Genomic DNA, 14,357 nt, shown 5'->3' on the forward strand with positions numbered 1-14,357 from the left:
CTTTAATTTTTATAAACATTGTTTTATAGTTTTAAGTGTAGAAGTTTTGCCTATTTTCTTTTTTGCACTGAACAAAAGGTTGGTTTTGCCTACTGTTGTTAAATTCATTTGTAACTATTTATGGTTTTAATGGTATTATAAACAATGTTGCTTTTCAAATTCATTTTCCAAATTTTCATTGTCAATAAAATGTAACAAATTAATTTTTTATATTTATTTTTTAGTTGTAGTTGGATACAATACCTTTATTTCACTTATTTGTTTTTATGTGGTGCTGAGGATCGAACCCAGGGTCTCCCATGTGTGAGGTGAGTGCTCTACCACTGAGCTACAACCTCAGGCCCCCAAATTAATTTTTTATTTAAAAAGAGGAGAAAAAAATTTATTGTAATAATAAAATCATGTTTTTTCACGTGTGTTTTCAATTGCATGAAATAATTTTTAGTTAAGACAAACAACAGACTAATCTGAAGGAAAGAACAATAAAAATACAAGACCAAAACAGCACCTATGGGACGCTGAGCCTGAAGACTTGAAATCAGGTTACAATTTCTACTTCTATAACTTCATTTTTTCCTCCTTAAAGAAAAGCATATCCTGGGCTGGGGATGTGGCTCAAGCGGTAGCGCGCTCGCCTGGCACGCCTTCGGCCCGGTTCGATCCTCAGCACCACATACCAACAAAGATGTTATGTCCGCCGAGAACTAAAAAATAAATATTAAAAAAAAAAATCTCTCTCTCTCCTCTCTCACTCTCTCTTTAAAAAAAAAAAAAGAAAGAAAGAAAAGCATATCCTTGGAATTCAGATTATCACAAAAAAACAAAAACAAAACAAAACAAAAACGAGAGGGCAACTTAGTTAGTTTTAAAACTATAACATTTCAAAAGAAATCTTATTTTTTATTTCAGTGAAAGTATGTTTAGGAAAAGGTATTTACCAGGTAATGTATGCTATCCTTCTTTTTTTCTGGTATTTCAGTTAGTGGGAAAGGTTTAGTAATATGAAGGCTGAATGAGTTTGCTTTGTTTCCAGAGAACAATGGCCAAGAGATTCCTCTGCCCCACCTCAGGAGCATCACTGAAGCCTGTTTATGGGGAATCCTCCTAACACAGCCCTTTTCTATGGCATCTGGGGAGCCCTCAGAAGAGCTGCCCACTCAGAATGAGGCCACCTGACTCAGGCCATTATAAACTCCAATACAGGGACCTGAAGAGAGAGAGCCAAGTGATGCAGAAGCACAGAGTCATTACATGTTCAGCTCTGCTGCCATTAGGCTGAAAACTCTCCAGTGGGCTGTGAGGGAAGGTGATCTTAGGAAGGCTGAATGTTTCTGGGACCCACTTAATGATGACTCAACTTATAAGGCAATTATAGCCTGTATCTTATTTAAAAAAAAAAATTCCAACATCTCACTACAGATTGAAATGTTAGTGAGTTGGCATGAACAGAGGTGAGATACAAATTTTCATTTCCCTGGAGATCACGTAGAGATCATATATCAAGATTTCATAGTCAGTACATATCCACATACATATATATTTAGTTCATATATATAAAACATTACATATGTTATGCATAATAGATAATATTTCATTTCCTTTTGCTAAATGGAAAAGGTAAAAATGCAAAGCAGTCAATAAATTGAGGGATGAATTGTGGATAGACATACTACTATTTGTTTTTGAAATCTCTCATCTCCACCATTCCCTTTGTTAATTGTCCCTACTAAGAGGAAAGGAATTAGATCATCACATAAGATATTCACACCCACCTCAAACTTCACACACCTTGCTCAACATTAAACAAGTTTGCACTGTCTATACTTCTCCCCCACTTTTATTTTCTGTAATTTTATTTTAGAAAGTGTGCCATTATAAAAGATATGCTTTTTCATTGTCCTAGGACTTTGGATGAAACAAATACTAAAATCAGCAGTTTTTATCTGTAAGGAGTAACTCCAAGAGACATTCATGTCTCTAATGCAATTTTATTTTTTTCTGGTCAGCAAATTTAAGCCAGGACTTGATCCTGACCTGGCTACTCCTCTTTGCCTCCTCTTGCCTCACGTTCACCAGCTTCTTTTCCAACCTCCTCCCGCCTTTCCTTCTACCCCTCCCCTTCCTTCTAGCCCCTCCTCCTAGTTGAGTCAGTGGCTTGAAACTTTTTAAAAGCTCTGTGCTCCAAGTTAGAAAAAAGCTTTTACGAGGTATCAGCACTTTTCTTTCATTGGGGGGAAGGCGTGAGGAAAGTACCAAACAGCAGCAGACTTTTAAACTTTAAATAGCCAGGTCTGAGTGCCTGAACTTGCCTTTTCATTTTACTTCATCCTACACGGAGTTCAATCACTTGGAGTGCCTACTTCACTTCTTTAAGCGAAAGAGTAAGTTAAAGAAAAAACCACTTTACCTATTAGTTTCTTTTTCTCCTAGTAAAACTTCTAGAGTTTCTAAGTGTCTAAAATGTAAATATGATTTATGTTTTGAAATGAAATCTAAGTGCCTATCTATAGTCAATGCTAAATTGAATGTAGGGAGTTTGTACTTTTGGTTGTTTCAAAAGTTTCTATTGATAATGCAACAGGTAAAAGTTTTGAGCCTTTCTAATTAGAATAAGAATTAATTTACTGGATACTTGATTCTTCCTTTTAAAAGCATAATTTTATTTACTTTTTCATAATCGATCATAGTCTAGGTGCTCTGTAGTTTGTTGGGGGTTGGGGGTGAGGGGTGCTGGGGCCTGGATTGGGGGTTTCACTGACAAAAAAAAAAAGGTGCAAATTTGCTTAGCGTTCTCCTTATAGTATTCTGTACTTCGTGCTTTTTCATATGGAAATCTTGATAGGTGTTCTGTAGCCTTGCAAAGCAAACTTCTTTTGTAACCAAGTGCTTTGTTAAAACATTGTGGCTACTTGACTTCCACGTGGTTCCCTCCTAAAATTTTTCTCACTAAACAAAAAGATATATAACCCACTCTTAATATTAGGACTTTAAAATTATTAGTGAATAGTTACTTTGTGTTAGCCATCACTGTGGAAAGATTTGAGACCCTAAAGAGAGCCAACATTTTTTTTACTTCACCACGTTGGCAACTCATGAGATGAGAAACCTTGAATGGGTGGTGGTTACATTACAGGAAGGGAACAGATGTTTAGAAAAGAGTGTCTGCTAGGATGCATTTCCAAAAATCATCTCCTAAAACGGGAGCTCCGCGAATGAATAGGAAAAAGAAATGTATTTTAAACTATTTTAATGGAAGCTACCTCTCCGGCTCACCCCCCTCGCTCACTCTTGCTTCAGCCTGTCCGAACCTGTAACAGACTTCGGAACTCTGGCGCAATTGTCTTGGAGTTGGAACTGCCAGGGTGGTAGGCAGTAGACAAAGAATACGCTAATGTGTTGCTTAAAAGGTTCATTATTTTTTAAATGTTTGGCTTGATAACAACATCCTGCTAGCCAGAAAGGCAACCTTGCATTTTTTGGTGCCCGGAGAGAAATTTCTGTTCTTTTTAAATCTACAGACTAAAGTAATTAGATTCTTGGTGTGACCCAGTCGTTGAAGTATTTACACCAGAGAATGCTGAAAAGCCAATAATAATGCCAGCCTTGGTGCGGCGCGAGGCCGGGCGCGTCCTGCCATCTTAGCATCCGCTGGGCTGCGCCTGGCTCCTTCACTGTCCCGAGCCTCAGGGCTTTTTGAAATGTTTCCCTTCAATCTTTACAAGTCAAATTGAGTGCAGGTCTGAGTTCCGCCGCTGGAAGGAACCGGGATTGGGAGGGGAGAGGGAAGGGAGGAGGGATGGGCTAGTTGCCAAATGGTTAAAAGAGCAAATGATTGACTTAATTAAAGTTGTCAATCTAATTTCCCACCCTTATCAGCCCCGTCCCACCCGCAGTCTGTTTTCTTTGGGTTTTTCTTTCTCTCTTAGTCGAATGAATCCTTCCATATAAACCTTGGTAAGGAAACCTGAACACCTTTGGGAGTTACCGTGCTGGTAAACTGCACTTGTAACTTTTCTGGAAGTTCTTAAAACTTCCCAAGAATGAGGCGGGGCGGGGACGGAGGAGGGAGGGCAAGAAAGACCCTGGATGAAATGGGGCGAGAGCTAATGACGTCCTGAGGCAAATCAGTCCGTGATTGGAAAACTCAAACCTTGATTCCCAGCAGCGGATCGCCCACACGGGCTTCTCAGACCTAGCTGACCTTGGCAGGAGCATCTCCGATAAAGCTTACGGAAAAGCGTATTCACGGTCACCCAGAGCGAGGTGCTTCGGTTTCCCTCTAGAGGTACGAAGTGGGGATGGGAAGAGAGTTGTAAGATACTGTAACAGCTGAAAGCCGACGTGGCTTTATTTGGAGGTGGGCTTAAAATTTCCTTTTGCTCCCAAATCAAGGTAGTAATGTCTAGAAAAATGCTGAATCTCACTCTCTGAAAAAAAAAAATGGGCACAGTTAAAAAAAATACTCCGTCCACCTTGTCCGATGAGGAAGCCTAGTTTTTTACTTTTATGCAAGAATTCCTGAAAAGAAAAGCCTTTAGTACTGCAGAGGAGATCTCATTAAACTAACCCACTCCCAAGAATAAAATAAGCCAATTAAGATAGAAAATACCTCTGGGGGAAGAATAATTAATTCTTCTGAGTAGGCCAAATTGAGTGAAAATTGTACCATTCACAATACATTTGTGTCCTGGCACTGTGTTGAATTCTGAATTATTGAACTGTTTTTCCCCAATGTGTGAAATCCTTCCCAAAGTCAGGGTACAGTGGCCACCTGTCTTTTTCCAGGAAAATACAGTTGTAAAGTTTTGCTCCTCTTTACTGTTAAAATGTTCCATATTTTTCTAATACTTTTTGAAGTGTATCACCACAGCTGTCCCATCCACTCAGTTCCTCGCCCTTTATGGCTGAGATCCCTACAATACTGAACCTCCAATGAGAACCAGGGTTCCAAAGATATTTGGCAGCAATAATTTAAAACGGGTGTGTTTTCGGATATTAAGGATTGCTTTCTTCCTCACTTAGATGTTTCCAATTCCTGCAAAGAGAAAGTCAGAGAGTTCCTGTTACCTTGCATTCTGTCACTTCTTTTATAATATCCAGAGGTATAGCTTAGTATGAGGCTGAGAGCCTTTGTATACCCCAAGGGAAGGGAATGATAGGAAAGTCACCAGTGATTAATACCTGCTACTCCACCTTTCCTGATCTGACTTCCCTTCAAGATTCTCATGTGTTGGAATGGATGTGTTGAAGCTTATCTAGTTCAGCTGTAGAAAGAAAAAAACTAATCACCTTGAGTTTATCATTAATGTAATATAGATACTTTAGGAAAAAAATCTCTACAGATGCTTTAAAAAACAACTAATGTGTGCGTTCTTGGGAAAACTGCTTTAATTCTCCACTTCCCTTCATTATCTTAATTCACCATTTAGCTGTATGTGTATAGACTAATTTTTGCCAAAATTCAAACCATGGTTAATTTTTTAGAAAATGTACGTTTGTTCATCATTTTAGTTTAGATACAAAGGTTAGAAAATAAATGAGCAATATCTAAGGATCTTTTAAAGAACAATAGGTAAACTTTATTGAGGTTTTACTAAGAGCTTCACTTGCATGCATTCTCATTCAGTGCTGACTGATAATAAACTTGTGATGATCTTAAGGATGTGCTTATGTGATTACAAAATAATAATAAGATTGTTGATTAAAAGGCACCAATTTGGAGGTGAAAGTGAGGGTAGGGACAATAGAAACATCAAGAACTGATAGAAATAAGCTGTTGTAGTTTTTTTTTGTTGTTGTTTTTTAAAGGTACTGGATCACAATTGAAGTGCAAAGCTTTGAGCCTAAGGGTTCTGACAGTGTTTTTCTTTGGCACACCTAAGTTGATCTTAAGAAACTTTTTTTGGTGGGGGAGTTGAGTGATAGCTGTTGAGCTAGGAAAGCTCTCAATAGAGCTCTCCACTCCTTGGATAGAATCTCTCCACCACCATCTCACCTCATTCCGTGAAAGCTGATAATGGAATGACTGTGAAAAGGAGGGATACAAGTTAGGGAAAGAAACTTTTTTGGTTTGTTCTAGTGTGTTGCTGCTTCCTACCACCATTACTACAAGTAAAATTGGAAGTTCAGTGCCACAATCCCATCACACACCTCTGGGAATGTAAAGATAACTGATCTTTACACAGAGGAATGGGAGAATAATCAGGGAATCATGCGGCAGAACTTTCAACTGAATAGATGTTTCCATCAGATACATTTGATAGGCCAGAGAACTAGGCTTACTATCCAGGTATAAGGAAGCAAAGGTGGGGTGTTGTCAAATGAACTGGGAATGTTTTCTGTGATATCTGATTCAAATAACTCTCTGCCTAGACTCAGTTAATGTTATATTAACTGGGTTTAATTTCAATTCTGTTCTTCCCTTTCCAGAGTCCTAACCTTCCCTCATATTTGTCATTCTTGAAGTAAACACAATTATAAATAGGCTGTTTCTTCTTGCAATAGTGTTCTTGGCTACAATAAAATCATGTGTTATTATCAAATTTAGAATATCCCTGAATTAGGGGGATAACAGTACAGGGTGATTTTTGTTGTTGTTGTTTTGTTCATTTTTATTTTTTTGCTCTGTTTTAATTTTTATGTCCTAACAGTGAATCTGAATAAACATCCACGATACCTAGTGCAGTTCTTCACGTATACTAACTATAACTAGAATCTCTATCTCATAAATTTAGAAAGCTCTTTCCTTACTTCATTCCTATTGCCTGTTCAGGAACAATTTGAAGCCTGTTGTTTCAACAAATGATGCTCTTGTATTGTAGCAATTGTCCCTTGAAAATTTAGCAGTGTAATAAAAGATGCTGACAATAATCTTTTCTTCTAAAGTCCTCTTTAATGAATCAGAAGTTTGAGGTGTATTACCATATTTAAGAGACTCCCAAAGAATTAAAAAAAAAAAATAAGGAGACCTGGGGGTCTTTTTCTTTGCACAGTGCAGGCCCCAGGAGATTAGTTCTCTTTGTTGTTGTTGTTGTTGTTGGACAGCCCTGTTTAACTCATTCAGGATAGATTCATGCAGCATCTCTTACTTTTTTAAGCACTGGAAATGCAGCACTGAACAAACTCCCTCCCTTCCAGAGCTCACATTCCACTCAGTAAGACTTTATGAAAGGAGACAAACAATAAGCAAATATATGCTATTTTGAGTAGAGGTCAGAGCTACTCTAAAGTGGGACAAGGGGAATAGGAAGTGACAGGATTGTGGAAAGGACGCTTCTATTTTCATATTTGGTGGTCAGGAAATTTGGCTATGAAGTTGGGCCTGAAATGAGGGAAGAAGTAAGCTGTAAGATCAGCATCTTTGATGGTTCTTCTGTGTTTTTCCTTTTGGATTGTCTGTTTGAGAATAGGTGGGCAATCACAGTGACCAAGGTAGTGACATGAAAATTGAAAAGAGGTGTAGTAATGGCTGAGATCGGGCAAAGACAAGCAAAAACAATTATAAGAATGGGTCATAGTGCCGTTACTTTTGGAAGGTAGATCCTCCCTGATGGGCAGGATATGGATTATATTAATCATGTGTGCATCTGAATATTATCAAAGGGAATAGCTGCTGTGGTGTTAGTGGAGAGAAATAGTCACATCTGAGCTTACTTTACTATTTGGGGTAAAATTGGGGGTTCATAACCCACTTCAATCTAATGTATGAAATATGACATGTCAAGAGCTTTGTAATGTTGTGAACAACCAATAAAAAAATAAATAAAATGAAATAAAAAGAAGACGTTTACTACTAGGAACAAGGGGTCTTTACTATCAAAGGTAAAAGAAAAGCATTAGGAGAGTTTGCATTGGAGGGTGTGGGGCATAAAACTTTTGATTTTAATATATGAGAAACTCATAGATCTGGTTGCAGTGGCCCATACCTATAATCCCAATGGCTCAGGAGGCTGAAGCAGGAGGATCTTAAGTTTGGGGCCAGCCTGAGCAAACTAGTAGGACCCTATCTCAAAAATTTAAAAAGCTGGGGATAAATCTAAGTGGTAAAGTGCCCCTGGCTCAATCCCCTAGATGGAAGGAAGAAAGGAAGGGAAAGAAATGCAACCCTGCCTTAGTTATTAATAATACTATATATTTTATTTGTGTCTCCACTCACCATTATGGTTGTCTCTTTTTTAAAATTAAAAGTAAAATATTTTCTAATAATATGATGAGGGTGTAACAGAGTTGTAAAGTGCTTGCCTAGTATGTGTAAAGTCCTGTGTTCAATCCCAGCACCACACAAAATTTAAAAAAATATATATTATTAGGATATTAGTGACATGAAAACACTTGGCTACAGCCTTTGTTTTTGAGGCTCTAGCAAAAGGGACAGACAAAAGTAACTAAAAACTGAAGTTTAATTTTTAAGAAATTTCCTTTGGATTAAAGAGATTGAATCACTGTCCTCTCATCGAGTGGCAGATAAAGATGCAGGGAGTGAGAGACCCAGTGCCCAGAGAACCACTGTTCTTAGTGCTTTGACTTGTTAGATGCGCTGTCTGTTCTACTTCTCTGAAATTTGCCTCAGTCTTAAATATTTTGAACAGGAATAAATAAAATAAAATGCTGGGAAATCACTCTTTGCTTCTCTGTAATCTTCAGAATCACCTGGGACATTTGTTCAAAAAAATAACAAAAAATTAAAAGCTGATTTCCCAGGCCCCACCCTCCAGAAGTCTAGCTTCATCCAACTGGTGAGGGCCAGGAATGTTATGTGCCAAGTGATTGTCATGCAGTTCAGGAACCACTGTGAAGGGACAAGGTCCTTAGGGAGGTCATACTGGGTGACTGTAGCTTTGAGCAGCTGGTCTATGGGGCCATAAAGAGCAAATGAAAATGCGACCTAACATGGCATACAGAAGTCATGGTGTTATCCAGCTGATGTCAAGAATCTGCTACTACTAGCTAAGGGTGGTGGCCGCACCTGTAAATCCAGCTCCACTATACCTGAAGCTGAGGCAGAATCACAAGTTCAAGAGTAGCCTGGGAACTTTAGTAAGATTTCCATCTCGCAAAAAAAGACCTAATGAGAACTGTACACAACCCCTTAGATCATGATCTACAAATAAAGCTGCATCATAGGAACGCAGAGGCGTAGGCATGAATATACAGGATATGTTCAGCTGCCCAGATTCCTGAATGAAATAAAGAATGGTGTGCCTGTCTCCTGGTGAATATTCTTGCAATATATAGTCTGTAAACCAGTGCCAGGGATTCTGTAAACATAAGCATGCTTTTCCCTTATAATGAAAGAACATTAATGTTTCAACTAACAGTTGGAAAATTAAAATATTAAACCGGGGTTAAGGGATGGAATAACTAGTTGAAAGGATACTTGGTTCCTGGCCAAGTGAACAGCTACCAGTAAAAAGCTTGCTATTTTTGTTACCTCCTTGGGAGTTGCAAGATGAACCATCACATGAAACATTTGATGGTCTCTATGGTAGTGGTAATGACAGGTGTCTACATGTTACAGAATACAAGGTGTCCAATTGGATAATTCATATCTTATTCAGATGAAAGAGTATAACTCATTAATGCAAATGACTACTGTGTGGGTGTGTAAAGAAAAGACAACATTGCAATTAAATTGATGGTATAGTTTAAAAGAACAAATACCCAGTGAACTAGTTCACACTCTATAGCATAGTGGAATCTTAGAATTGTGTGAAAGTCAAGTTTCATTTTACATAGAATGTGAAGAACTCAGGGGTGAACTGCCACAGGCATCTACACAATCATTTTACTTTGAATAATGAGACACTGACTAAAATGAAAACTGCTGTTGTGCCCAGCTGTATTTCTAACCATGTTTAGTTTGCCTTGAGATCTATTATTGTCTGAATATTGTGAGATGTATGCAAATAGCTTATCATTTTATACTTAATTGTTTTTGCTATTTCCCCCCCCCCAACAATTAGAATATCTAAACAAAAGCAGATGACACTGGCAAAATATTGTAATTCTTTACGAACCGAATTGGAGCCAATTTACACATCATCACATAGAAACTGTCTATTGATATGGCTCCAAAAATTCTGTTGTGTTTGTTTGACCCTTGTGGCCTGTACTTCTTCACTCCCAGTCTAGTATTTTCTGCTAAATTGTAGGCTTTTTCTTTTACATTTTCTCACATAAAACTGACCATCAAGACTAAATTATTCCTCTCACTTCAAGCCTTCCCTTGGCTATTTAACCCTTTGTTGACCTGAGAAGCCTTTGTTCTTGTCTGACTACTCTTTGTACATGAATTTCACTCTCTGGTTTGCCACATCAGAATACAAAATGGCCCTTCCTAAAAGTAGAAGGAAAGCTCCCTCTTTTATGATCATTGGGAAAGCATTATTTCTGTAACCTGCCCGCCCACTTCACACTTGTATTTCCTCATGTGTGTACCAATCCCTGGGCTGTCATATTATCAGATACCCATCTACTACTAGCTGGTATACACTTTGGCTTTATGGATCAACCGTCTCCTCTTTGTTTCATCCAGGAAACCCTGGGTCAGATTTTCAGATTTCCATTTCATTTTTTCATGATCTTCATAGCTATGACATACAAGCATTAGAAAGAAGTGTAATATTGGATGGTGAGGGGAAAACACCCCTGTATTTCATTTACTTCTTACTTACAGGAGAATATGACTCCAAGTTCAAAACTAGATGAGAAACCCCTTTATATTCAGATAGCAAACACATTTGTAAGAAGCCTACATAATTCTACTTTAGTTGCACTTGTCAATTCATTATTACTGAATGCTTAGAATGTCTTTGTTTTGCTTGTCTTTAATTATTAAATAATCTTTGTTTACTTTATTCCTTTCTAAACCCTCCAATCACTACTCTGATGAAAATTAACCAATCTTCTCTGTGGTAGCTTGACAGGTCATATTTTCTCATTTTTCAGCTCTTGTTAGATTGGCCATATCAAAGCATGGAAACTTTTCTGGCTTTAGTGCAGTCTTACTGTCTACTATGCTTATAACTTTTTTGTTTGTCTTTTGAAATGGGTTCTTGCTATGCTGACCAGGCTGGTTTCAAATTTGAGGTCCTCCGACCTCAGCCTCCTGAGTAGCTGATATTTCAGGTGTTATATTTATATAATTTAAATGCCATTGCAATGTATTAAAGGGCTTTGACTTAAGGACTATAAGTCTTCTGGCTGTACAAGTGGCTGAATATATCTTACAGCCTTTCAGCTTCCTCTTTTTTCACTTCACAGTCTATAAGTAGTATGGAGACAAACTGACAGATTGATTTTTTTTTTTTCCTGGTATTCAGGGTTGAACCCAGAGGTACTTTATTGATATCTCACATCTTAACTCCTTTTAGAACTTTGCTTAGTTACTGAGGCTGGCTTCAAACTTGAGATCCTCTTGCCTCAGCCTCCCAAGTCACTGGAATTATAGGCATGTACCATGATACCACGATGCCTGGCCAAATTGAACTTTTACCTAGAAATGTGATGCACATTTAGTTTTTGTTTTTGAAAGTAGGTTCCTGTTTATAATGAGATACTGTCCAAATGGTGTATTTCAGCATAACATTTTTTTTTTCTGGTAGAAGACAGACTTGAAATATATGTTATTGCATAAGGAGAGAGAAAAGTATAAATAACCATGATACAGACTATGCACTAATTACTCTTAATGTACCATGAAGACACATTGCAGAATAAAATTAGGAATAAAGTGATTCATCCTAGCATCAAAGTTTGGGGATCGAGGTTGTGCATGTGTGTGTGTTCCTGAGTGTTCTTGCCTGAGTTTTTAGATACCTATATTTTGAATAACACATCAGCATTTTGCTTAGGCATGCATCCAGACACAAGCCTAGGAGACAAGAACTGTCGTCATTTATCAAATAAAATAAGCAGAGGCACTTAGCACAGACAGCTTCTCAGGTCACATGGCAATTTGGTAGTTGAGCAAGTAATACATCTTCTGCAAGTTAAGATTGCAGTTCAGCCTCTGTACATAGGTTCTGTTGCTTCTCAGATCAAATTTTATCTTAAAAAAAAAAAGTGTGAGACTCTGTGAGTGGAAGTGTGCTAGGAAGAACTTTGTTTTTCTTTAGTTTTTGATGGAGGCTAAAAGGAAACAATTTGCAATATTTCAGCTGCCAGCTAAAAAAAAGATACCATCTATTAAGCTAATAATTTACAATCTGTAATCATTGAATTTACAATCTGTAATCATTGTCTCCTGGTTTTTTTTTTTTCAGGAGGTATCCAGGCATCATGGGTGACTGGAGTGCCTTAGGCAAACTCCTTGACAAGGTCCAAGCCTACTCCACTGCTGGAGGGAAGGTGTGGCTGTCTGTTCTCTTCATTTTTCGAATCCTGCTACTGGGGACAGCAGTTGAATCAGCTTGGGGTGATGAGCAGTCTGCCTTTCGTTGCAATACCCAACAACCTGGTTGTGAAAACGTCTGCTACGACAAATCTTTCCCAATCTCTCATGTGCGCTTCTGGGTCCTGCAGATCATATTTGTGTCCGTACCCACACTCTTGTACCTGGCTCATGTGTTCTATGTGATGAGAAAAGAAGAGAAACTGAACAAGAAGGAGGAGGAGCTCAAAGTTGCCCAAACTGATGGGGTAAACGTGGAGATGCACTTGAAGCAGATTGAAATAAAGAAGTTCAAGTATGGCATTGAGGAGCACGGTAAAGTGAAGATGCGAGGAGGGCTGCTGAGAACCTACATCATCAGTATCCTCTTCAAGTCTGTCTTTGAGGTGGCCTTCTTGCTGATCCAGTGGTACATCTATGGATTCAGCTTGAGTGCTGTCTACACTTGCAAAAGAGATCCCTGCCCACATCAAGTGGACTGCTTCCTCTCTCGCCCCACAGAGAAAACCATCTTCATCATCTTCATGCTGGTGGTGTCCTTGGTGTCTCTTGCCTTGAATATCATCGAACTCTTCTATGTCTTCTTCAAGGGCGTTAAGGATCGTGTGAAGGGAAGGAGTGATCCTTACCACGCTACCACTGGCCCACTGAGCCCCTCAAAAGACTGTGGATCTCCAAAATATGCTTATTTCAATGGCTGCTCTTCACCAACCGCTCCCCTGTCACCTATGTCTCCTCCTGGGTACAAGCTGGTTACTGGTGACAGAAACAATTCTTCATGCCGTAATTATAACAAGCAAGCAAGTGAGCAAAACTGGGCTAATTACAGCGCAGAACAAAACCGAATGGGGCAGGCAGGAAGTACCATCTCTAACTCCCACGCCCAGCCTTTCGATTTCCCGGATGACAACCAGAATTCTAAAAAAATCGCTGCTGGACATGAACTACAGCCACTAGCCATCGTGGACCAGCGACCTTCAAGCAGAGCCAGCAGCCGTGCCAGCAGCCGACCTCGGCCTGATGACCTGGAGATCTAGATACAGGCTTGAGCATCAAAATTCCACTAACTGTGGAGAAGAAAAAAGGTGCTGTAGAAAGGGCACCCTAGGTGTTAATTTTGTTCCAGTTGGAGGTGGTACTCAACAGCCTTAGTCATGAGGCTTAGAAAACAACAAAGACTTTAGAATATGTAGGTTCATCAGGGGGTGTCTGGGATAGGTGGGTGGAGAGGGAGGGGATAAGGGAGGTACACATGGATATTTAACGTAGTGAATTCAAAGAACTTAATTTCTAAAGCAGAGTTGCATTAGGTGATACATAGGTAAGGGCTTTTTCTCCCCAACGTACACCCCTAAGAATGGTTCTGTGTATGTGAAAGAGTGGGTGATCATTGTGGCTAAATATTTTTTAAATTTTTGTTGTACCAAGAAACTGAAATAGCTTTGGCCAGGAATAAATACTTCCTGAACATTTTATTTCTTTGCAACAAGAAAAAGACAGAAGATTGTTCTTATGTCCCTGCTAAAACATTCCATTGTTAAAACTTGCACTTTGAAGGTAAACTTTCAATCCTCCAGGTGTCAAAGGACTTGTGCTACTACTTTTTTTTTTTTTTTATTCTTGGTAACAACTGAAAGTTCAGACAAGGCCCACAGAAAAAGGTGTTCCATGCATTTGCCATGCATACAGGAGTATTTTTTTTTTTTTGCATCCACTTTCATCATATCATTGCCGTCACTTTTCTTCATTCCTCAACTACTATTCACATTCATTTAATGGTTTCTGTAAACATTTTTAAAACAGTTGGGATGTCACTTAGCATTTTCTTTGATTTAGTGTCAGGGAAGCAAGCCATGCTCAATATTTAACAATCACTTGTATGTGTGTGGAAGAGTGTGTTTAATTTCTCATGTATTGGTACAAGCAGATTAAGTATAAACTCACAAACACAGATTTGAAAATAATG

At 38.6% G+C, this 14,357-nt stretch overlaps 1 protein-coding gene across 2 annotated transcripts; it reads left to right on the forward strand.

The window, feature by feature from the left end:
• The first annotated feature begins 2,181 nt into the window (after window positions 1-2,181).
• LOC308649777 (gap junction alpha-1 protein) lies at window positions 2,182-14,109 on the forward strand. 2 transcript variants are annotated; one of them, XM_081295605.1, is made up of 2 exons: window positions 2,182-2,381; window positions 12,264-14,109. In XM_081295605.1, the coding sequence occupies exon 2, from the start codon at window positions 12,280-12,282 to the stop codon at window positions 13,426-13,428; it is 1,149 nt and encodes a 382-aa protein (XP_081151731.1). In that variant the 5' UTR covers window positions 2,182-2,381; window positions 12,264-12,279; the 3' UTR covers window positions 13,429-14,109. The 2 variants fall into 2 exon arrangements, with proteins under 2 accessions (XP_081151731.1, XP_081151732.1); XM_081295606.1 differs by lacking the exon at window positions 2,182-2,381 and adding an exon at window positions 4,095-4,285.
• The last annotated feature ends 248 nt before the right edge of the window (window positions 14,110-14,357 follow it).

This window comes from Spermophilus citellus (genome assembly GCF_964194105.1).
Source record: "Spermophilus citellus genome assembly, chromosome: 5".
NCBI classification, from domain to species: Eukaryota; Metazoa; Chordata; class Mammalia; order Rodentia; family Sciuridae; genus Spermophilus; species Spermophilus citellus.